This window comes from Chanos chanos, chromosome 16 (genome assembly GCF_902362185.1).
Source record: "Chanos chanos chromosome 16, fChaCha1.1, whole genome shotgun sequence".
Lineage (NCBI taxonomy): Eukaryota > Metazoa > Chordata > Actinopteri > Gonorynchiformes > Chanidae > Chanos > Chanos chanos.
Window position 1 is genome coordinate 12,228,866 of NC_044510.1, and position 24,738 is coordinate 12,253,603.

General features: G+C 42.4%; 3 protein-coding genes across 3 annotated transcripts; 1 reads left to right on the top strand and 2 right to left on the bottom strand.

Annotated features, from left to right (window-relative positions):
* Positions 1–35: 35 nt before the first annotated feature.
* LOC115829202 (zona pellucida sperm-binding protein 4-like) lies at positions 36–5,177 on the bottom strand. The gene is made up of 11 exons (XM_030793264.1): positions 4,994–5,177; positions 4,690–4,814; positions 4,451–4,589; positions 3,874–4,008; positions 3,570–3,738; positions 3,004–3,131; positions 2,420–2,603; positions 1,508–1,634; positions 1,026–1,095; positions 672–806; positions 36–205 (listed from the first exon to the last, which is right to left on the bottom strand). Exons 1-11 carry the CDS (start codon positions 5,175–5,177, stop codon positions 36–38), a joined length of 1,566 nt encoding a protein of 521 aa, XP_030649124.1.
* A 910-nt stretch (positions 5,178–6,087) lies between these two features.
* On the top strand, positions 6,088–12,317 carry wbp2nl (WBP2 N-terminal like). Its single transcript, XM_030793711.1, has 8 exons — positions 6,088–6,247; positions 7,389–7,497; positions 8,361–8,499; positions 10,029–10,121; positions 10,379–10,573; positions 10,996–11,079; positions 11,780–11,856; positions 12,174–12,317. Exons 1-8 carry the CDS (start codon positions 6,189–6,191, stop codon positions 12,237–12,239), a joined length of 822 nt encoding a protein of 273 aa, XP_030649571.1. The 5' UTR covers positions 6,088–6,188; the 3' UTR covers positions 12,240–12,317.
* A 2,965-nt stretch (positions 12,318–15,282) lies between these two features.
* Positions 15,283–23,220, bottom strand: LOC115829886 (heme-binding protein 1-like). Its single transcript, XM_030794056.1, has 4 exons — positions 23,143–23,220; positions 17,709–17,847; positions 17,312–17,492; positions 15,283–15,460 (listed from the first exon to the last, which is right to left on the bottom strand). The coding sequence occupies exons 1-4, from the start codon at positions 23,218–23,220 to the stop codon at positions 15,283–15,285; spliced, it is 576 nt and encodes a 191-aa protein (XP_030649916.1).
* Between the last annotated feature and the right edge of the window lie 1,518 nt (positions 23,221–24,738).

Below are 24,738 nucleotides of genomic sequence, written 5' to 3' on the forward strand. Positions count from 1 at the left end.
ACGTCTTTTTGGGGTTTATTCGTTTTGTTTTATGGTCAGTCCGTGTCGTCTGCGACGTTCTTCATCTCTGTGCCCGACGTTGGACCCTCCTCTCCCTCATTTCTCCGTTTACTCCTCCTTGTCCTCCACCACACGGAGAACGGGAGGAGAGAAATGACAAAAACACAGATTAGGGTCAGACTGGACACAGACAGCACCTGATACACTGTCAGAGAGAGAGAGAGAGAAAGAGAGAGTGAGTGAGTGCAGTGGGTGATTGCTGTAATGGAAAAGATTTGTTCGTAAACCACTAACAGGTCGCATAACTTCATTTAGTCCAGCAACTGTTTTGCCGTCATGAAATATCACGCTCCTTCTGGATAAAACAAAATGCATTCCAGCTTTCCCCCGTCACAGCAGAAAATGGCCAGAATTGAAATCATTTATGACCTCAAACATTTTTTTTCTAGCATTCTATTTGTAGCCATTTTTTTCTAGGCATTTACTTCAGCAAAAAAAACCGATTTTAAACCAAAGTTTTGGAGTGATTAAGAGGATGCCATGGTGAGGTGTATGCACTGGTCTAAACGTGTAAAAGTTCATCCATGTTACGTGTCTCAGACTCAGATCCGGACTCCCGGTCCTGGTCAACCCTGTTTAGACACGTCCGTCAGTGACTCAGTCATGCTGACCTGTGTGCGTGTGGAGCTTTGGGTTCTCTGGCGACGTGGCACTGTTTCGACCCAACAGAACCGGCCCTACAGAAACCAGCCTGGAGACCTGGTCCCCAGCAGCCAGGTCTCTTCGCACCCTTTCCCCGTCAGACACTGATGGAAACCACACAGCGTTGATCAGAAGTTCTCCAGAACCGCATTTTCTCAACACATATATGGTCCAAAAACATGTTGAAGGCATTAACTAATTCAACTGAAGTGATGTAACGTAGCTGATGTCTCAAGGAATATGAAGTGAGGGTATGGTGATAGCAGTATTAGTTGATTGGTTGGCAGTGACGGTGGTGTTTGCTGATTGGCTGAGACACTCACATGGGGTAGAGCACTGCTGCTGACATTCCTCCTCCTCAGTGCAAATCTCCACCCAGCAATAAAAATACAGCTGACAAACATACACACACTCAGCTATCAGGGCTTAAAGCGTAATGCAACATTATTTAAATTTTAGCTGTTTACTAACTAATACATTTTATCATGTACAGTCTTTTTCTGAAATCAATAATTATTTTATTTGATTGCCTCATATCAATTACCTTAAACGATTAATTATTCCTAAATCAACTCTGATGTAAATCAGTAAAATAAAACTATGAGTGTATCAGTGGAATGTTAAAACTTCCTTTAAAATTATTTTTAAAAGAAAACAGGCCCAACAGATAATGATCTTTTCGGTGCACCATTTCAAAACAACACAGCACCACCTCCGCCTGGTTCCCTCTTTTCTCAAAACACAACCGCAAAGAGAGGGAGGGAGAGCGAGAGAGGAGTGGGGAGGAGGCTGTGTTTTTGCTCACCTCCTCCATTTTGGGCTGTCCTGTCTCTGGGTCCAGGAAGGCAAACGTCTTCACGTCAAACCACCTGACCCCGCGCCCCTTTCCAACGGACACCGAGCTCCTCAGGTCATCCAGGGGATTTGGACACCTGACCGCAACCCAGACAACCACAACGGACCAATCAAACGTCACTGACAAAAACAAGCTTTGGGCTGCAGAGGAGAGTCTCCCCAGTAAAGACCCACATGACAACACAGAATATTATGACCACTCAGAGCTTGTTGGTCAGTTCGTCAGGCAAGTAAAACAAAATCATTTTGAACGAAGAAATGTAATTCATCAGGGTAGCGATATTATGAATCAGATTTTTCAAGTAGCTGGAAATCAGTTAAATAAAAGTCAAGTGTGTCCAATAAGAGAACTTTTGGCCTAATATTATTCAAATAACAAATGACGTCTCACAGCTACCAGAACTCCCAACAGGCACAGAACTGTGAGGGGACTGCACGTTTGAGTGGGTTAACAATGAGTAGATTCATATCTATAAAATGCCACTCATTTTTTATGCAGCAGTGTCTACATCACATACATCAAAGACTTTATGCATGATGTAGGTTTTTATATGATGTGTGGGCCCTGGTATTCTGCAAAACTGATTTCTAACAATGTTTGTGTGTATATATATATACATGTGTACGTGTGTGTGTGTGTGTGTGTGTGTATGGATATATACGGTCATATAAGTAACTGAATATGTAGCAGATTGTACTATGCTGTAAATCATATGCTGTTAATTCGCATCTCATGAATATAACGCGATGCAAAATATACTGAAATGCATGTCCTCTCCTCGGTATATTACACATTACATATCACAGTATGTCAGCGCCTCCTAGCCTGCCCTCCCTCCCCCTCTCTCTCTCTCTGTCTCACCCATCGTAAAGAAGTGTCCACACAGAGTGTCTAGAGGCAGGGTAGGCGAAGCAGTCCCTAACCCGCAGGGAGAGGCGGGGGTCTGGGGAAGGAGGTACGATGGAGACCTCCACATATGCCAGCCTGCGCAGGGGTAACGTCAGAGGGAGCTCCTCCGTCGAGTAGAAAGAGGAATAGGACTCATCTGGGGGGAAAAATAAGAGAGAGAGAGAGGGGGGGGGGGGGGGGGGAGAGGGAGAGGGAGAACACAGGGAGTTATCCATAAATCCAGATTTTTGGGTGCAATGTAACATTCATCAAGCATGATGTTGCAAGCCTCCACCCTCACTGAATCACGCCATCAAATCTCACTTCTCACTCCACCCACTCGAAAAGAGCTTCGTGGTAAAACTCTCACTCTCAAACCCCCCCCCCCCAAAAATAAAGCGACAGAAAAAAAAAAAAAAAAAAAAACTTATTCACAACTGGCAAAAACATCAACAGACACTCAGTTTCTCAGAGCAACACCAGGGCATCACAGAGTGATCAGCTCAGAGTATTAGCCAGTTGACGACATTTTACACCGTAGATTTCAAATGAACTACCTTTAGCAAGCCTCATCTGAACTTGGACTGATCCCATGGCAGTGACTGGTGGGGGGTTGGTGGGGTTCATGACTTTCTGACCAGTATAAAGCAGAGCTGATGCAGCGTACTGACACTGGATCCGCTGACTAGACCACAGACACAGATACATGGATCAGTGAAAGAGACTTTCCTTTGTGTGTTGATGCAGCAGCAAAGACTGTGGGTGATATCTAACGACCACTACTGTACCTGAATGGAGAACGTGTGTGTTCGGTGTCATAGTGGCTTGTGTCTTCTACCACTTCTACCTCATATGTTATCACAACATTGTTTACCTGAGAGAGAGAGAGAGAGAGAGAGAGAGAGTCTTAGTGTAAGCTCCTGTGTTTTAATTTAAAAAAGATGAGAAAAAAAATAGAGGTTTAAATGTTTCATATACAAATCATGCAATTCTACATTTGTCTTTTCTCTCCAAGAACAATCTTTTTTTATTTTTATTAAGACCGTAATTGTTTTCTACATGTAAAATACCACTCCGTGTGCAAGATGTCTCCACCGTACAAGACACGTGGAAACGCACAGACACTGTAGCGCCGCATTCCGTCACTCCAAACTTGAAGACTGCCGCTTCTGACGAGGAGACAGCAGGGGTGCACCGCGGGTGACCGCGAATCATCAGTCTGCTGGGGTCGAGCGGAGGGGAAGAGTCCGTCGCCTTCACCGAAAACACAAAGTGACCGTCCAGGGAGCAGACTGAGGAAGATGATGGAAAGGAAGAGAGGCCAGTCTCTCACGGGTCAACACGGTCAAAGGGGGGGGACCCCAGAATCAACTCTTGTTAGATAAACACAGACTGATGGGTAAACCCGGTGCGTCTTTTCTCATTACCGTTCACTCTGTAGTAACAAACAGAATCATGGCTGTTGTAACAGCACCCCAGTTTCAGACAGGCACTGCTGGAGACACCCTGCGGTCCACAGGCAACCCGCAAAGCCCTCTGAATGTTGCATTTCCATGAGGACGCTATGCAAAGAAACAGGAGCAACACAGAGAAACGCTGGAGCGCACGGATAGCAAAAAAAAAAAGTCTACAGTTATGACATGAGCATGTAGAATCTTGAGCATGTAGAATCTTGAGCATGCAGAATCTTCTATACATCCTAACTTTTGCAGATGGTTCAAATATTACGCATCACCCGTAACGTCACCATAACAAATAATTGGAATCGCCTCCCGTCCAGTTCATAAGCTCAAAATTTGAATGACTTTTCCACATTGTGCAGAATGTGAATTTGAATCTGAAATGCAGGTGGGGAATTTAATGCAGTCCATATCAAACCAGTTCTGGTAAATCCATCTGATGGATCGTCCACTGCCAGATTCCAAATGGGAGTCAGTTCTACAGTTCTGCACTGGGCCAAACCCAGACAAAGCATTTGGAGATGAATTAGAGAATGCAACTTACCAGACTTTTGAGTTTGGGTTTGGGTTTGTGCTCTGGGTTTGGGGAACTGCTTCTTCTGAAGTGGGCAGCTGATATTGACTTTAAATCTTGAACCTCCTGTGACCAACTGAACCTCCAAAATCACAGCCGCTAAACTGCCCTGTACAACACACACACACACACACATTTCAGCAAGGAATCAAAGCAGGAGAACATAGAGTGTTTTAATGCCCAGCGGTTCAGCACAAATTTCCACTAACCTCAATGCGAGTGTAGCAGCTGTCATACTGACTGGTGAAAATGAGAGACCCATCTTTCTCTCTCACGCTTTTCACTCCACATTGCTCTCTGAATTTTGGCACAGGTTTGCTGACCCCAGATGTGTCTATGAAACGCAAATGGAAAATATTGTCTTTTTTTTCCACATAGAATGAACAACAGGAGGTCCCCCTCCTTCTCCCGCAAAAAAACCCCAAAAAACCTTCAGTCATCAGCTTTTACTGTTTGTAAAAACGTATCACACACAAGAAGAAGAGTTAGTTTTGATAATGTGGTATCACAAACCTTTGACTTGAAGATTGTCCAGTACCTTCGGGCCAAAGAGGGCGCGTATCTGCCGGCTGGTACAGGTGACGTTTGGAGTGGCGTCTTCGGACTTGGACGGGCCGGTCTCTTTTTGGGCAGAGTGCGACAGGCACAGACCACACTGTGCGTGTAGCGTCACAAACATCAGCACAGCAAGTTTCATCTCAGTCGGTCTTTAAAATAAAAATCTGTTCTCTTTGGTTTACACTCAGGATGGTTGTATGGAATAGAACAGTTTTTACTGAAAGCGATGCTGTTTGTTGTTGTTGTTTGTTTGTTTGTTTGTTTGTTTCCTGTCTTACAATTAATCACTGCGAACATTTAGGACACATTTCTGGAGATGAGGCCTTAAATTTCAGTGTGTGGTAAATCTGGGAACCAATCAGCTCTAATTGAGGAAAAAGACTTTTTGACCAATAGAATCGCAGGCCTTGACTATGAAGGGTGTAGCTGGTATTTAATGCTTGTGATCAGGGTTTAGTTGGTTGGATATCACAAGTTATTGTTACATAGTCATGAATCTAGGTATAGGGGTTTATAGGGTTTTTGTTGTGTAACACATGTGCCATAATTTAACTTTTCCACTTAGACTGCACAGATGTGTTTTCTTTCGTGTGATGACATTATGTTTTACAAAATGTCACTTTGCATGTTGGCCGAGTCATTAAACACGGAGTATAAATACTATGCAGTAGAAAAGTCTGTATGATAAATCATTGTACATCCACTTGAGATGACACTGCTTTGTTCGTATGATATTCTCTTTCTGTGTGGACACTGAATCACGTTTCTGAAAAGAGAAATATTGTTTAAGAGTCAACTAGACATTCTAATGAATCTCTTACTGTGATTAATTTTCAGTTATAAAATGGATAAAATAATAGTAGTTGTACCCTATTTGCAAATATGCATTATCATAAATTGTTATATTACAAACAATATTTACTTTTAACAGTAATTTCGCAGTCGTTTTAAATACAAGTGGCTTGAGATAACGCTGTGTTTGTATGAGTCACGGAGTCACGCGGTAGGAAGAGATTACTCGGTTGATCCTGTGATGTTAGTATTGGGGTTGGTAGACCATATGTAGGGCAACTGACAGGAAAAAGACTTCAGTTTAGAGAAGGGAGAAAACAAACAGAAACGCTATCCTTCTAAAAAATCCGCCACAAACATGGCACTTAATCGAAACCATTCTCAAAATGGTGGAGTTCTTATCAACAACGGCGAGACGTAAGTGACCAGATATGTTTTTGTGAAAATGGCCAGTTTACGTAGTTCAGCTGTCAAGCTACTTTGCTAGCATGCATAGCACGGATTTGAGAGCGAGGTTAGCTAGTAACACTATTTTGAAATGAAGTTAAAATTGCAGATCATTTGTTTGCCAGCAGCGTATTATAAATACGCCATAGTTTATTCCTTTTTATGTCATGATATACTAATGGCAAAAGTTTTCAAGTTCTTCTTCATTAAGAGCCTTCTTACTTTGGAGGTAGCGTTAGCTAACAGCTAGATGTAGTTTGCGTAGACTTAGTAGTCTCTTCCTTAATCGTCTACCACAGCGCCATGAATTTTTATACAGTTTCGTTAACTATTAATCTTTTTTTGCGTCATACATCAGAGATATATTACGATGTCTACCTCATGTGTCCGAATATCATAATTTAGCTAGCAAACGTTCACCTATGCTAGTGGCTGCTCCACGTAGCTTCGCATAACGTCACAGTTGGTCTGTTTAAGACCGTGATAATATTTGACAGTTCAATTAAAGTTAAAACCTGTGTCAGAATAAACCTGAAAAGATGCGAGTAAATAATCTTTACAAATTCACAAAGTTTTAGGAACATAGAAAATAATTAGATGTCTAATTCCAAGATAAGAATGTGCGTAATTTAGATGTCATGATTTTCAGTAGCATCATTATGGGGTACGCTGTGTGAGTTACTTATATTTTACATTGAGTTGAGACCTTTTTTTTTTTTTGTATTATTATTTTTTTAAATCCAAATGGCCCATGTTGTAGGATAGCTAGCAAGAAAGATCCCGATGATTCCGTGTTTTGGTTCTGCTTTATGTAAGCGCTGTCGTCATTGGTCGACCGGTGTACGGCTGGGTTGTAGCAAGAGCTCCTATTGGTGTAATCATCTTGTGAAACTCTTTCGCTTAGAGATCCTGGGAAAGTTGGACAAAGAGTTAACAAATAGTGGAAATGTCGACAAAACCACTTCTACTTTCAAAACAGGATGTTGCTTTCAAACTTATAATTTCTTAATCGCTTTTTCCCACAACTCTGATTTTTTGTCATCTGTTGACCCGTCAGTTAATGCGACCCTGTAACGAATGCTTGTTATGTACTTTTCCTCTCTTACGTCAGCATCTTGAGAGAAGGTAAGAATGTGGAGCTGTCCTTCAGTGACGTCACCTGCAAGACGGACCTGCTCAAAGGCACCAAGAAAGGCACCGTGTACCTAACCCCATACAGGGTAAGTTAAGTTATCAGCCTGATCATCCAAGACCTCCTGATTAGTATGACTGTTTAAGACCGATTGAACCCTTTCTTGTCTTTTGCTTGATAAGTTCTCCATGTGACCAGAGAAATCTGATTCACTCTGCAAAAAAGTTTGATTTAATGTCCTGATCAGGCATCACTTAGACCAAATTTATGATTTTCGTACTTTGTACTTTTAGTATGATTTTAAGACCCACTTCAGTCATTTCTTTATATATGTATGCGTGTGTTCATTTTTTAAAATTTTCTGCTGAATATCCACTTCGTACAATCTACATTTCTGCATTACAGAATGTTCCACCTTCAGAAATTCTGTTAGAATGTACATTTTTTTTAAATTTAATTTTATTTAGAATGCATCTTCAATTAAATTTACGTGGGATGATTGCCTTTGTTTTACTCTGGTTGGTTGGTTATAGACAAATATAATCTCTCTCCTGATCATCCCCAGTCATGCTTCTGCCTACACCTCTGTTTCTTACTGTACCATTGTTTCTAGTTTTTTTTTTTTTTTTTTTGGAACAAAAACAACAAATGTATGTTGACACACTCAGTTAGTCTTAAAGATTTCTCAATCTCTCTGTGGCTTTGTGTGAAGGTTACAGGAACCGTCTCAGAGTTTCCTTGCACTGGTCGCAGTGCACAGGCAGTGTATTGGGTTAACCTTTCAGTCAGCCGCTAGTTTAGGGTTGATTTCTTCAATATGCTGTTGAACTACTCGCTATACCAAAACTACATACATACACTAGCATTTCAGGAAGAACCTTGGAAAACAGTGTCGGCGGTGATACTTCAACCTCTCTCTTCACTCGCTCTCTGTCTTTTCCGTGTTTTTAGATGATATTTGTGTCCAGCAATCCTAAAGATGTCTTGGGATCTATGATGTTCCCTTACTACCTGATGAAGGGATGCAGCATCGAGCAGCCCGTGTTCGCGGCAAATTACATCCGCGGGACAATCTCGGCTGAGGCCGGAGGTAAGGCTGCAGTTTGTTATCTCTGTGTGTTTTTAAAATCTCTGTTTGACCCGCACCAGCCACAGGGACTCTCATGTGCCGGTGAGACAACTCCAGGCCCAGGCTGGATTCACCGAGCACATGGAATTCCATAGAACCCTCCAAATCTCCCTAAAGATACAGATTGGAATGACTGGTGTCAGTGTGTAGCGCAGACAGGAGATGTTTGTGTTTTTGGGTTGAAAGTTGAAAAGCTCCATCAATTTACCACAAAGTATTCAGTTTAAACACGTATGTATACCCTAGCCTATAAAGGCTGTTTGTTCGTAAAACAATATGTTGTTTTGTGATAATGGTGGACAATATACACTAATTTGGTTGGTTTGTGAAATCCTTAAGCAAGTCGTTTCATCTGAAGACATGGTGAGAAAAGGTTTTGTTGTTCTGTGACACTGAACTCGTCAGTACTACATTCAGTGTCTGAGTAAACCCAGACTTGGTCTAGACCAGGGGTGTTAAAATCCAGTCCTGGAGGGCCATGTCCTGCTTTTTATTTGGACCTCTTAAATACATTCTGATTAGTTACCTTACCTGGGAAACACGCGTGTGAGCGCCTCAGCCAATCAGAGACCAAGAATAGTTGGTTGACAAGAAAAGCTAGTGGACCTGGGCCTTCCAAGACTGGATTTTGACATCCCTGGTCTATACTGCAGTAACACCGTGGGAGTGGATGGAAATTGGACTAAAACCCAGCAGTAGTGATATTAGAGGACCAGTCCTTAGGACCAGCGCCTGTTAGTTACGGCACTGGAACCCGACACAGGTAGATTACGCTCACGTCGGTACGACAGACTAAACCCAAATTACACCCTTAATCCTGCCTTCATCAGACCCAGCGGACAAGCGGGTCACATAAAATGAACGAAACAGTTTTTTTTTCTGTCATGGTTCCTCTGACACTGTCATCAGTAACCCCTAAGCTTTCTTAATTCTCCATAGGGTTGATTATTACAGTTGAACATTATATCACTCGTTCAAACCACAGGAGTGTTGAAAAGGATGTTCTGTAAAGTCGTCCATAAGACTGGCTTTGTCACACTCAGTCCACATGTCATCAGCAGCACCTGTCTGTCTGTCTGTCATTCTAAAGAGTTCAGAAAGAACCCATGTCAGACTACAGTGGATTGTTTATATACCCATAATAAATATAAACTCTATAACCAGCCTTACCGTACCGTCAGATAAGTACTGTAACAGCTGATTGGACCTAAACTATATACTGGTTGTGTGTGTGTGTGTGTGTCTGTTCCAGGTGTGCAGAACAGTTGATTTGATTGTTAACTTTGTGCTGGTGTTGTGTGTTAGTGTGTGAGTGTGTGAGTGTGTGTGTGTGTGTGTTTCTGTTCCAGGTATATAGTCCAGCTGATTGTTAACTTTGTGCTGGTGTTGTGTGTGTATATGTGTGTGTGTGTATGTGTGTGTCTGTTCGTTCCAGGTGTGCAGTACAGCTGATCTGATTGTTCACTTTGTGCTGGTGTTGTGTGTTACAGGTGGCTGGGAGGGTAAGGCGACCTTTAAAATGTCTTTCAACAGCGGCGGTGCCATAGAACTGGGTCAGCACCTCTTCAAACTGGCCACTAACGGTACGAGATCTGTCTGTCCGCAGTTGCATTTCACCTCTTATTTTAACTTAAAGAAGCACAGCCTTGTCTATCTCATCACAAAAACTGTCATTTATTGCGTGTTTGCAATTTCATGCATCTAACTTGACATTTGTGTTATGAAACACCAGAGTGTAATTGTATTGTGTTTACACTTAGGGAATATGGGGAATACCTGTTTGAAAGAAAAAATAGCTGCTCAGTTACGTATTAATTTAACAATTTCTTTTCCGCCTCAGCGTCCCGCGCTCCACCAGCTCAGAACGGCGGCGCCTCCTTCGGCTACCCGTCTCCAGGGGCGATAAACGGCTATGGCCCCGCCCCCATGCCACAGGCTTACCCCTACGCCCCCCCACCGCAGCAAAACGGCTTCTACCCGGGACCCACTGCACCCCCCACCATGGGATACCCCTACCCCACCGCTGCCGCACCAGGTACCCCAACATTTACCTGACTGCTTTTGGGAGAACCCCCCCCAGGACGAGTCAGCTGCCATTGGCACTGACCAATATATGAATTCAATACAGCACACTGGCACTGTTTCTAATGCTGTTTCTCACTGTTCGCTGTTTCTAATGCTCTGTTTAATAGACTGGAAGTTAAGGTTACTGGCTTGAGAGAATATGATAAACAAACCATCCTTTATTGATGTCACTGTTGTGTGTGTTCTGTGCTGTACAGTCACCGTGGTAATAATTGACTTAACGTTATGTCTTGTTCTCAGCTTGACAGATATGTTTAAGAGTATTATGAATGCAAATCCCGACCGCCTGCCTGTTTTGTTTATGAGAGTTGGTTGTCATAAGTGTAGAGATGTAGATGAAATCTGGTGTGCTTGTGACTGTTCGTTTCTCAGGGATGTATCCAAGTGCCCCGGCTTACATGGCCCCACCCCCACCTTACCCTGGACCGCCCCAGAACTGGACCCCTCCCCCACCAGGTCTGCCTCTCTCTCTCTCTCTCTCTCTCTCTGTCACGCTTTTGTTCCTTCTCTCCTGCTCTGGAATTTGGTCTCAGACTCTCTGTCTCTGTGTTACACAAATACACACACATAGACGCTCTCTCTCTTGCTCACGCGCATGCATGCATACACACACACACACACACACACTCGGGCTGCATCTGTCTGATGTGATCAGTGTTGAGACTGAATGAACTATGTGACACACGGCAGGCAGAGAGACAGACAAGTGGAGCCATGTCAAAACAGCTTCATGTCAAAACTACAAATTAAACCCCCCCCAAAACTCAGATCTCCCATGTTGTGTTTGTTCTTTAACACACACACACACACACACACACCCCCCCACACACACACCCACAAACGTTCACTCGACAAGGTATAGCTAACATACGACCTCGCCGACGTGGATGTTATCTGTGTTTGACTCGCTGTCAGGGAGATTCTAGAGCTAGAATTCCTAAAGTGTTGTTTTAATCCCAGTTCTAGAATGAACGTCAGCCTCAGTGTTCCAGTGCCCTCTGTCATTCTACGTTTACAGTTCAAGACATACGCAGACCATATCGTACCCACTGCGCCTCGCTGTATCATATGCTCAAGTGTCAAGGAGAGTTGTCATTCAATAGCTATGTAATTTATTCATCTCTTTTCCTACCTTTCTCTTCATACCTTCTTTCAGGCAATGCTAAGGCCGCAGAGGCAGCAGGCAGTGCCTATTACAACCCCAGCAATCCTCACAATGTCTACATGCCCATGGTGAGTCTCTCTGTATGTCTGTGTGTGTGTGTAGAGTTAAATATAGGAGGTATAGCCTCACTACCACTGAAGTGATTTGAGATGATGAACGATAACGTGTTTTACAGCGGCCATTTGTTTACTATTGTTTGTAAACAAATTCTAGTGGTCTTACTGTTATTTGTTAGAGGGACTGGTTAAGTAGGAGAGTCATTACCGCGTTGTTCGAGTCAGGGACGAAGTGAGTGTGTTTAACTCGCGTGTGTAACTGATTACTGTGTGTGTGTGTGTGTGTGTGTATGCGTGTGCTTATAAAGAGTATTTGTCTCTGTCCGCAGGACCAACCTCCTCCTTATGCACCTTACCCCCCTCAGAACTACCCAGACCAGAAAAAGAACAACTGAAACCTGACAGCTCAGTCAACAAAAACCCATTCATCTCCCACCAAATACAGACACGAGCCCCGTCTTTTATTATTATTATTATCATTATCATTATTATTATTATTATTATTATTATTATTATTGTAGCAAATGTCAGTTAAAGCTCACAGTGCTGGTTGGTATGCTTTGCATATGTTCAGAGCGGCTGTATTTTATTATTTCGTTTCCTCCAGTGTAATCAGTCATATCAGTATGGGTGTGTGCTGCAGTGTTGGCGGTGGTAAGAGACCCTCTCCATTCTGCTGACACAGTAAACTTGACTTTTCTCTCTTTAGATATATATATATAAACAATATATATATATATATATATAAACACTCAACTCCATTCGAATTCTTGAAGGGGTTATATTCCTCCTGTTTGGATAAATAGGCCTTTTTTTTTTTTTCCTTGTGCTTCAGTCTTTGAGAATGTGAATGTATGCTGTGGGTGGGGTTGGCTGATTTAAACCCCGGCGTGTAACCTTTGCCGCGGATGGCGTGTGAACTGTGTGTCTACGGACAGAATGAGGAATTTACAGGCTTCGGTTCCTGCTGCATTTGTAAAGAGCAAAAAAAAAAAAAAAAAAAAACTAAAAAAAAAACCCAAAACAAAAAAACATGAAATCAGAAAAAAAAAAAAATTTTATAACAATTTTATTTTCAGTATTTAATCATGAAATTAAAATGCAAATAGTTATGAGGAATGAGAATTTGTACTCTTACTAACGGTGTGAAGTTATATTATTAACTTTTCAAGAGGATGGGGACTGAGTTTGCTAGTACATGGCCTTTGTACGTCATCTCGTTAGTGAACTGAGAGTTCCACTTTCAGGAAATCGCCGATATTCAACTATTCTTTCAGAGTCGTGTATTTTTCATAGTTGAAAGCATTCAGATATTTGAAATAAAGCATTTGGAATCGCTAAAAACACCTCGTTTCAGAATCAAATTTTCTTGCGTTGTACTCCAAAACTCGGCGGCGTGAAAAAACGAAGATCTGCCAGGACCGCACAGAGATTCTATCTCGACGCTCGTCTAACCCCGGTAACAACCCCGCTGACGTGCCCCGTAACCCAAACCTGACTCCCGCAGTAATTACTGCCGAGTTTGGTTACATGTGGAGATACTTCAATAGCGGTTTCACAGTGTTTACCTGCCTCTTCAGCGTCACTCGCTGCGTGAAGACTTCACCTTTATCAATCATTCAGACCGGACACGTCCCCAGCGTGACCCTCTCTGGACGATCGGCGTTGATGTAGCTGCAATAATTTTTAGGTTGTAAAGAATCTTTGGGTTGATCCTGAGTTGAGCTAAAAAATACATTTATGCTTTGTTATTTTTCTCCTGTTAAACCTTGTTTCCCTAGAAAGTCAGTTAACCTTGGATTGGTTGATTTTTTTTTCCTATTAACAAATAAAAATGCTATTGTTAAAATGGTGATAACTGTCTATGATACTCTGGTTGTTGTTTTTTTTGTTGTTTGTTTCTGTCCCTTGCAAGATATAATCATTTCTTTAACAACGAGTTATCAATCACAAACGTTCACCTCAACCCCAGACTTCTACTCAATAACTTTTATTTATTATTTGAAATTCTAACAACTGCCAACCATATATCCCATCCGTTTTTTCACAGAAAACCACACAGTATACAGAGATATCTCAAAATAGTTTCTAGAATAGTCCTTATACAGAGTATAGTCCTAGGAATTACAATGAATTTGTTAATGTCCAACCCAAAAAAAAAAAAAAAAGCAAGCACACAGTCACATCCACTAGCACACTTGTCTGTACATAGGACAACAACATGAAACAGACATACTCTTATAATGCTATTGGAATTGCTACGCTATCCCCTCTCAGACCCGCCCACCTACTTACCCCTCCCCAAAATCAGCCCATAACTAACAGTTTCCTATCACACATTTTAATAATCTCTCCCATCCCATCACAGCTCCTCCCCTTTACTAAATTATATAGATGGGATTATTAGACCAGTGTTCCTTATTTTAGATAGAACTACAATATAATTCTTCATTATACCTGCCCTGTAAACAGACACCATGCAGTGTCTGTGTATTGTAATAACAGATATGAATAGTAAGTGCTTCAACAAAAATCAAAATGAATTTTAAAGAGGTCGGAGGAAAAGAGTATTGAAATAGACCTATTGGCAAACCTTTGGGTATTTCTAATCAATGACTTACAAACTAATTATGCTAAAAGTTACTTGGGAGCATTCGTTAAGTGGTTTGGGACAAAGTTAAGCAGTTAACTGGGTTCTGAACTCAGTCCAGACTGGAGAGTTGGAGAGTCAGTGGTTTGAAGCTCCAGTCCTGGCGACCCCATGTCTTGGATATCGTTGTTTTAATCCTCCAGGTTCACGTCTGATTGAGCTAATCTAGGGTTTGATGATGATCAGCTGATGGGTGGAATCAGGCGTGTTAGTCCTGGACTGAAACTAAAATACGCAGAGCAGGAGGTCCCCATGACTGGACGTGAGACCCAAGTGCTCTAGGCATCATGAGTAGAGTTTGGAAGCTGAACGGCGGAGTGCCGGACAAACTGAGAGTGGTTTCCAAAAAGATGGTTGTTAAGGTAAGATGTGTGTGTGTGTGCGTCTACTGAGCCTATGGGGCCCCGATTTCTGTTTCAGTGACAATGAAATGTGTGGTGTCTCCGGTCCTATAAATGAGATAAGTGTTTACACACTTTATAAGTATGGTGGTATATGTCTACATCGCTATGGAGTTGTAATTGTTTTCAGGTGCATGTGTCATCCCTTGCTCCCACTTGTCTACCACTGTGTCTGTGTCCCCTTCTAGCCCTAATAGAGTCATTGTTGTAAAATTGCCACTTTGTTTTTAACTTTGTGTTTGGTCATTGGTATCACATTATATAGAAGTCAGTACCGATGTGTTGTGCCCATTATGAGAGTTTTGTTATCACAGTAAAACAGTTAAGTCAAGATCCCCCCCTCCCACTCATCCGTGCCGGCCAATGGCGTTATCGGGTTTGCGTCGCTCAAGGTTCTTCCTGTACAAACCACACTTCGTTGCGTCGTCCGTAGATTTTGATTGGCGGGTCGTAGCTGCAGCAGAAGTATTGTTTGCGCTGGTAAGGAGCGGTTTCTCCCAAAGTGCGCGTCAGTCGAGATGCCTCCGCACGATACTCGCTCTCACCGGCGAAACCCCCAAACTGTCTGTCTCAGTGACAGAGAGAGAAAAAGAGAGAGAGAGAGAGAGAGAGAGAGAGAGAGATGGGTGAAGGTGGGAGGTCAGTTTAATTACAGTGCTGCCATGCTATCAAAATCACGTCGTTCTAACTGCAGCCCTGAATCCTAACCTTTCAGTGAGGAGTTAATGAGAGGCCTACTAATCAACTTGTTCACTGATCAACTTGTGCTGGGGTCTGGAAACCAATCTAGGGACTGTTTCCAGCTGTCAGGTCTAGACTTTGTTAATCAACACTTACATCCATCTGAGTTGAGACTTTAGGTGCTTTTGCACCGGAGGAACTTTTCCATAGTTCTTAGAAGTGTTGGAGAAAGTACCCCCTTTTTCACGTGTTCGCACCACAGGAACTTAGAACGATCATAGTTCTTAGAACGCCGTTTTGAGGGGCTTTTTTAGCTCCTACTTCAGGGTAGGTACTTTCGCAGCGCAATAGGAACCTTGTGACGTAGGTGTACAGCCATTGGTCCAGACGCAGGTATACGATGATTGCAACTGCCATTTTTAAAGGTCCGTGCAAAATATAGTCTTAGAACGTATTTAGTTTTTGATACTCATGTCTAAAAATGTCTTAAAATGTCTGGAATTGTAGGAAGGGAGACATGGTTTTTATGTTTTATTTTACCGATATTTTATATCCCCCAACAATGACCATTTCTGCAACGTCCAAGATATATTTGTACATCGAAGAGGTAGCGTACACTCCGCTTCGGTAGGTGCTTGTGTGTCCGCTTGTGTGGCTGTGATCTGCATTTTAACCTGAAATAAGAATGTGTTTATCCAGCTTACGATTTGAGGGCTGCGGCGGGGAAAAGAAAAAAAACACAATGCTGCGAGCAAGCGTCAGGCACAAGCGCTATGCTAGCACCCGAAAACTACTATGCCCATCGAGTCATTCAGTGCTACTGCGGTGGTAGATGCATAAATGCAGGGGGACATTTTTTCCATTGGACTGGGTCTATCGCCCTACAGTTTTATTTTCGTTAATGAGAAGGCAGTTATATGTTATCTAATGTGCACTCAATATTTCTGTCATTCAAATTCAATAAAATTCATTAATTGTGTATACTGTAGTCTAGTTTGTCGATTTCTTTTGCCGCAGTAATGGTATTTTTTTTTTCCTTTTGGAGGTATTTAAAAAGTCATAAAATTTCTTAAAAGTCATTAAATTTCTACTTAAAAATGTGCAGCTATCCTGGTTAGTCGTAAACAACATCACTTAGCGGCTGTACCGTCGGCCACCTTACGTCACTTCAGCGTTCCTAATGGCGGTGCGAATGCAAACAGAAAAAAGCCCTAGAACGTATGTAGTTCTAGGGGAAGCTCCCCAGGGGGTAGTTCCTATCAAATGAGACCCTAGAACTGTTTGGTCCGAAAGTGCCTTTTGGTGAACACGCTCTCCTGTTTGTTTAAGTTCTCAGTAAGGATTCAAGGCATGATTAATTAACCGTGGTCGCTGATGCAATGACCAGGAAGAAACCGGTGACGGGTGGTAAGGAAGTTAAACTGTGGTTATACTGAAGGTTTTTTCTGATCAATGTCTTGTCTTGTTAGATAGTGGAACTCTTATCGCTGTGTGAACATTTCAAATTCAAAAGTTTCGTGAACGTAAACGGACCCTGAAAGTAAAACCCGCGATGACCTTGCGCCGTGTCGCTTTAAGGACCGCTCTGTTCTTGCACGACTAACATATAAACTCTGACATGTGTCTCTGGTTGAGCTTCAGTGTTGAAGGTAGATTTCTTGAGGAAACTGATGTTTTTTTTTATGCTTGTTGGAGTGGGTAGGGAAACCAAGAGCTTGCGTCGTCAGATACCCACAGAGCATAAACAGTCATCCCAGGCCTGTCCTCAATCTTGATGGCACTGTCGGTGGGGGCGGGGGGGCTGCCTTGGTAACGCGTGGGGATGCGTATTGCGGCAACCAGTCTCCGGGTCATGGCACCGTCGTCTCTGGGGAACACCGTGATGATGATTGGCGTGGTTGTGCCCATTGCCTCCCCTTGAGGTGGGAGCGCGCGAAGGGGGGAGGGGAGGGGGGGGGGTAAACAGACAAATTAGGGTGATTCAGCAACTCTTAAATGCAAGGCCAATGTACAATCAAGCATAAATGACATCCATAGATTCCCAAAATCCATCCTCGTGAACTCTTTGGCTGTGACCAAAATAACAGGCCCACTGGCTGCTCTGCCTCTAACCCTCACTCTGATTGGCTAACCTTGATCGTTGCTCCCGCCCGTGTACATGAGTAGCCTTCTTGCAAGTTCCCCAGACACCTGGTCAAAGGTACGCCCCTCCGAACTCACAGACGCGTACTTGGCTCCATCGTACCTGCGCACCTCATAGCTGACACCTTCCTAAGAAGAGAGAGAGAGAGACAGAGAGAGAGAGAGTAAACTTGGATGAGGACACCATGAGGCTGTGATGTGAGCACAAGGACACAGTGTTCCAGGATAAAAGTTACCCTAAGCCACATGTATGAGTAAACACGCAGACACACAAACAAATAAAACAGCTCCTGATTCGTCCCCCATGTAAAATGTCACTCGCCAGTGGCAAGAGACGTGTTTGTGGTCACTGAAAATTCTCGTGATATGAAAAAGTAAGCATATCTCAGACAATATTTTTGAATAAATTCGAAATTAAAGAAGAGGGCGGTGAACCGTTTACTGGTAGAGTGTAAAGTTTTTGGGTTTTTTTCCTGAAAAATCATCCATTGTTTCAGTTATCGTGCTACAACACTCTTAAACCAGCTGAATGTTCTACCGGCTTCTGTCTAAGGTTCCGTGCTGACCTCTGTGAAGTCATTCCTCTGTTTTGTTTCATAATCCCATCTTCACACACTCTGTGGATTTTCAGATGTCTGTTTGTATATGTATAGGCAATATGCACTGCAAGCTCTGGTTCCATCAGTAGTGTCCTGTGCCGCTTATGAAGCGCCGTGAGGGTTAACAAGCCCACGGAAAATAACAACACTGCTCACTTATGTAAGGTTTCTCTCGCTCACACACACACACACACACACACACGAACCCATATACGCACATGTGCTAATAGAGCAGGGTTAATAGGGTGTGTGAGCACTCACTGACATTGACACAGAGTTATCTTTCTCTCTTTCAGATGGTCTTGAGATGTGAGATGACTCTTGTGTGAGGCGGTGCAGAAAACACACAGGCCACTAACGTTCAGTGATTTTTTTTGCCGTAACTCTTCTCTTGCGCTAATCTCCTGACTAGCTCTATTTCAGGTCAGCACGCTTAGTCTGTCACACCGTTTCTGAGTCATTCTCCGTGACCCACTTTTCAGATCGAATCATTACAGCTTAACCTAAACTTACTATAATTGGTCAAAACAATACTATTGGCAAACACAACGCCAGAACTACGGCTTTATTTAGTGCAACACTTATGATGCCCCAGCTAGCATTGCACAACATTACACAGTTAATTCTATACACCACCGTAACATTGACCTCAACTAATCTTACACTATGAAGGATGGAAGTAACCAAAAATAATCAATCTCAGTGGACTTAGTGAAAACGTGTGTGAAAATACGTGTGAACAAAATTGCTACATTAAAACGATAAATTATTTTTATGGAACAACCTCTGAAGAAATCAAACAACCTGATAATATACCACAGTAGCTTTCATTTCATGTGTATTTTCATCACTGACCTTTCTATCAAAGAGTATTAGTTGCCTCCACCATAATATGGGATTACCTTAAATGATTATAGCAGTCATGTGGTAGGAATGATCAATTATGAATACCAGAACACGGTGAATTATAAACTGTTGTCCATAATTTATCAAATCTACACATTTAAAAAAAAAATATCAAATAATATCTGAATTTATTGAATGAAATGACTATTTATCATCCAACTTTTCAATTCAAATGCATTTTTATCAACTTGTTTCTTTTTTAATTCACACGTATTTTCACCAACTCCATTTTCACCAATTGTTTTTTGTTACTTCCGCCCCTCATACGACACAGCCTTCACACTGAAATTAGTTTTAAATAGTGCATAACTAACTCTACACACACACACACACACACACACACTCAGGCTAACAGCACAGCGACCTCCACACAGCCTGCACATTAACACTAACACTAACTAACAACTAACACTAATTAACACAAACAAAACGTACACAACACATTGTACAGCACAGAGAAACACCACACAGGCTACATCTCCAGCGACGTATTCCGACAAAGTTTCCCCACAAACTTATCAGAACTAATCACAACTCAATTCTGCTGGCAATGCAGAGACCCTTGTATAGCCTAACAGCGTCCACACACCGTCCCTGGGCTCTCTGTATAATTAAACTGCAACATTACCTAGCTCATATGGTAATCATATGCTATAGACTACATCACAATAATCAACATTCTCATTACACATCTGTAGTCACCTTTAGACAGTGCTAATTGCACCCTGGCTGTTTCAGGTTGAACTTGCAGCTTACAATTACTGTGTATGTTCAATGTCGACTTCTCCACATAATTACTCTGTGCCCGGGACTGCTAGGACAAAAGGCATAATTAATGTGGCTATGCTAATATTAGCCAGGCTTTGAATAATTAACTTCTCCGTTTTTCTTTTTTCGTCCACTCCCCACTCTCTCTGCCGCTTGTGCTCTGAAACTTCGCACTTTGCCTGTTCTCGGGGAGAAATAGAGCGGTGCACGACAGAAGCCGACACATAAAATTCACAAAAGTCCAGTATTATCATTTACCCGAAAACATTTCTTCCCTGTATTCTTTGACGCAGGGTCAGGTTAAGCTTTGGATGGCGAAGGATAAATTGGATATTCCGTTTCTTAAACGTTCATTTCACAAAACTGCTAATCTGTTTGTTTCAAAGGTCTTTTACCGGGACGACAGTTTTTAAAAACCGAGCTGCCCAGGCATTAGACGCACATACAGAGTGACAATAATGTTATCCAATATGTCGAAAACATCAGTTATAGTGTTATTTAGAAAATGCTATTGTAATAAGTGAAAAAGTACGGTGCAGTGCAGTGACAATAGTGTGGTTATCATAATAACGCGCTGATTGTATTAATTGTACTGGTGATGAATAGTATTTGGTCATTATTAAACAGTTATTAAACAGTAATAACATCAAATGTGATTTTTTTTTTTTTATCATATACACTGTGGTCAACCCCTTGTTTTAACCATTTTATTGGAATACTGTTGGAAGTATTTTATTCATTCTGTCTGTTTATCCAAGCTCAAACACTCATGGTTGGTCTGTCTCTAAGCCTCTCAAATCCAGTCCAAGGGCCCCAGCGCCATTGGACATTTCCACTCAGTCCTGCACTAACGCCGTGAGTCAACCAGTCAGCGGACTGGAGATCATTCGGTGGGTTTAAACAAACCAGTCAGCAGTTTGTTGATAAGTGGATAAGTCTGAGCTAACCAATCAGCAGCATGATGATGAGTGGATGAGTCTGACCAAACCAATCAGCACGCATGGTGATGAGTGGATGAGTTTGACTGAACCAATCAGCAGGTTGCAGGTGATCAGTTTTAATCAGATATGCTCATTTTGGAATAAAACCAAACATGCTCAAACACTGATCTAATTACACTGGCTGCCAAATATCAAATGTGACTTCCACAATAATGGAGTTTGTACTAGTCACTCTTATATGTTTGGAAACCTTGATTGGATGGACATGGAAATGAGCTTAAAATATGAGAATGAAAGCGTGTTTGTTCTTTAAATAGGGGAATGTGTGTGTGTGTGTGTGTGTGTGCGTGTGTGTGTGTTAGTCTCAGTCCATGAATCAGACCTCAGTCCTTCAGTACTCAGGTATTCAGTGTCAGTTTTAATTAAGCCTGTACACGCCATTCAGGTCAATCACTTTCAGCCCAGATCAGATGTCGGGCGTACGAACGTGTCGCGAAACGGAGTTGTCAGATGCCCGTGTGTGATTTCACATCTGCTCCTCTCAACCTTTGAACTTTGAGGTTTCCTCCTCACAATACATTACTCCTCTCTTCTTTTCTTTCTTCCATGTCATCCTAGCTCTTTTTTTTCTTTTTTAAGATTTTTGGCAAGCCTAACAGTTTAGTTCTAGTTGTGGGATGACGTTTTGTTACAGGGATGTCTCAAAATGTGTCAGCTGATCTCTCGTTCTCTCGCTCCATTAATCTGTCCGTCTCCAATGCCCTAGCCTGTTGTCTCTTGTAAAAGCCTTGTGTTAGCTTTAAAAACCTGTGGGAATTCAAATGATCTCATGGCGTATGTAAACCACACATAGGTCTACATTTATTAAGCGTTCTGTTTGCATGGTCTACGCACACTCACACACGCGTACACATACACACACACACACACACACACACACGTAAAATGGTAATACTGTCTTCGGTTCGCTTAACAATGTGCATCACTGTGCCCACAGCAAAGCCCTAAACCATCACATACAGCCCACCCCCCCACCCCCACCAAACACACACACACACACACACACACACACATACAAATGAAACCATGTGAACTCAGCCACCTGCCCTGTGATGTCATAGATTAAAATAATATGCCAGGGGTCAATCTTGAGCGCCCTGAACTTTCCAGGATAACGGCAGACATGGATCAAGAGAGAGCATCTCCTAGCATCTTACGTTTTCAGTTACATAATGTGAAGTAAGTCATCAGTTTTACTCACATTGCAAAAGCAGTACACTTGATCTTATTAAAGAAGTTACCTGTCGTTATAATCTCGATAAACCCCAAATGTGAGGTCTCAAACAATGACGACGTCATGGTAACAGTAAGAGTGTGTTTACCAGCGATGGAGTAAAGCTGATGAAAAAAACGATCCTGGTACACAAAGAGACACAACTGGAGAGACAGATGATAAACAGTTCTGTAGCTAACGCGATGACAAGCATTCATTGACTGGCAGGAGCGAACGCGCTCCCAAGCCCTGGGGTGGCAGCATACGCAATATGGTCAGCGTTGTCACTTCTTCGAAATTCAACGCGCCATATGTTAATCTATGTATCCCATCTTTAAACAGACTTTTTTTTTTTTTTGGTGTGCGGAAGGCTACTCCTCCGCCATTTGATGCCCTGGCTTCCTGCTGGATAACCCCACAGGTGAGCACAGCATGCAGGAGTGGTAATTAATATTGGCCAGCGCTTCTGGGTCATTTAAAGGTTACTTCAGGTTAGGGGTTGCATAAACGCGCGTGAGGGGTCAATGCTGACTGGAACCACACAAAAAAAGAAAGAATATTTTGGAGTGGCTAGTTGACGCATGTGTACTTTAAAAAAAAAAAACGTAATTCTCGTAACTGGTGATCGTCCTGGCTGAAGTTAAAGCACGCGCAAAATTGAGCTTTTTTTTCTTAGTTTTTCGTTTAGGACGGAGAGATGGAAGGAAAGAAATAGGTTGTTGTCCTGACGACAGTGAGATCTAGGATTGAAATGGATAGGTTAGACTATGGAGCCTTTTAATCTAGTTGGAGTGAATCAAAAACTTAAAATGTCCAAGACGTCCGATGCTTGGTGTAAGTAAGAACGATCGATCGGTCGAGAGAGAGAGAGAGAGAATGAGAGAGAGAGAGAGAGAGAGAGAGAGAGAGAATGCTTAAATGAACGACTGTTTCTTACCTTGCACTCTGTGCTTAGCAGTTTATACTCCGTTTCTTCTGTGGCCCCGAAAAGCGAATTTTTAATCATTCCGAACATTTTGCCTCCCGTGAACCTTTAGTGAAATACACTGAAATAAACCCTTACTCGGAGCGTTTTTTTCTTTTCTCCGTAATGCCCTTTAGACAAATATATTGTCCCTTATTTTCCTGTCCCTCTTACTTATTTTTGGGCTGTTCCGTGACAGACCTCTGCACAGATATTTGTTCTTAATTTGTTTAAAGTAAATTCAAAATTCTGTGAAGAGTACCAATTAGTCAATATCTGTTTTTTTTGTCCGCTCATAAATCTGATCCGACGTGAGGTAAGAATCGACCAAAGTTTGAGCCCTCTGCCCTGCTCTGTCCGTGCGTGTCTCCGCGCGCTCTTCGCGTGCTGAGGACTAACTGAAACCAATATTACTCACTCCTTTTTCTACTCCCTCCTCCCTGATCTCTTCTCTGGATGTTTTTCCCTCCCTCTCTTCCTGCACCTGTTTGTTTTCTCTGGCTGCGAAAATAAAGGCCTTTCTTCTACGTCAAAACTGTTTCTCTGGGAAATAAATTTGTATTTTTACTTATTTTTATTTTTTTTTATGCAAAGGTCTACACTCAAGTATCACCTTTAATCTTGAGCTGTAATGGAAGTGTTAATATATCTGATCATTTTTTGCATTTTATGAATCATTACAACACACACTCTCTCTCTCTCTCTCTCTCTCTCTCTCTCTCTCTCTCTCTCTCTCTCTTTCACAAACAAACAAACACAGACACACACACACACACACACACACACACACACACACACACACACACGGAGATGGTTTATGACAACTGAAACCCCACTGTGACTTCATTTTAGCTGCATGTCCCTGTATTTCACCAGGGGTGTGTGGGGAATACACAAAAGTCTGTCAGTACCATTTACTCAAACACAAGTGTGAACCAAACTGTTATGTCATCATGCATTGCCACTCATTTAATATATGCGCACATGTGCATGTGTGTTTGTGTGTGTACAGTAAATATACAACTGATGTGCATGTGTGAGCATTCGTCTCGGTCTGTGTCACAGTGCAGCGCATGGCTCGGGGGTTTAATCTATTTAAACTCGCTGTGAAAGCAGCCTTAGTCACCGTAGTGTTGAGGGAGAAAGGGAATTCATTCAACACGGTTGTTTTTCTGACCGACGTCGAGACTTAAGGCTCCAAGAAAGCAAAATGAATGAGCAAAAGGATGACAGCACTAAATATCCCCTACTGGACATGATTAACACAGCTCACAGTTTGTACTGGAATATGAAACACGGGCTGACACATGGAGAGGAGGAGAGGGGGGGGGGAGAGACAACGAGAGAGAGAGAGGGAGAGAGAGACAGATAGAGGGAGAGAGAGACAGGGCGTAGAGATGAAGGGAGGACGTAGGGCGAACAGTGACTGTTACCAGAAGGCAAAATATGTCACTTCCACTAAGACAGAGAGAGTGACACTAAAGAAAAAAAGGGCAAAACGAGTGGAGAGAGAGAGAGAGAGAGAGAGAGAGAGTGAAAGAGAGAGAGTGAAAGAGAGAGAGGGGGGGG

Bases quoted from the DNA above. Each gene is read 5' to 3' on its own strand.
- LOC115829202 (XM_030793264.1), bottom strand. From the start codon at position 5,177: ATGAAACTTGCTGTGCTGATGTTTGTGACGCTACACGCACAGTGTGGT. The intron at 1,635-2,419 runs GTGAGACAGAGA...GGTTGCGGTCAG, and splicing joins TGGACACTTCTTTACGATGG to GTGTCCAAATCCCCTGGATG. The intron at 1,096-1,507 runs GTGAGCAAAAAC...TATGTTTGTCAG, and splicing joins GACAGCCCAAAATGGAGGAG to CTGTATTTTTATTGCTGGGT.
- wbp2nl (XM_030793711.1), top strand. From the start codon at position 6,189: ATGGCACTTAATCGAAACCATTCTCAAAATGGTGGAGTTCTTATCAAC. The intron at 8,500-10,028 runs GTAAGGCTGCAG...TGTGTGTTACAG, and splicing joins AATCTCGGCTGAGGCCGGAG to GTGGCTGGGAGGGTAAGGCG. The intron at 10,574-10,995 runs GTACCCCAACAT...TTCGTTTCTCAG, and splicing joins CCCCACCGCTGCCGCACCAG to GGATGTATCCAAGTGCCCCG.
- LOC115829886 (XM_030794056.1), bottom strand. From the start codon at position 23,220: ATGTTCGGAATGATTAAAAATTCGCTTTTCGGGGCCACAGAAGAAACG. The intron at 17,848-23,142 runs GTAAGAAACAGT...CTCTCTTCTTAG, and splicing joins TGCTAAGCACAGAGTGCAAG to GAAGGTGTCAGCTATGAGGT. The intron at 17,493-17,708 runs GTTAGCCAATCA...TCCCACCTCAAG, and splicing joins GGGCGGGAGCAACGATCAAG to GGGAGGCAATGGGCACAACC.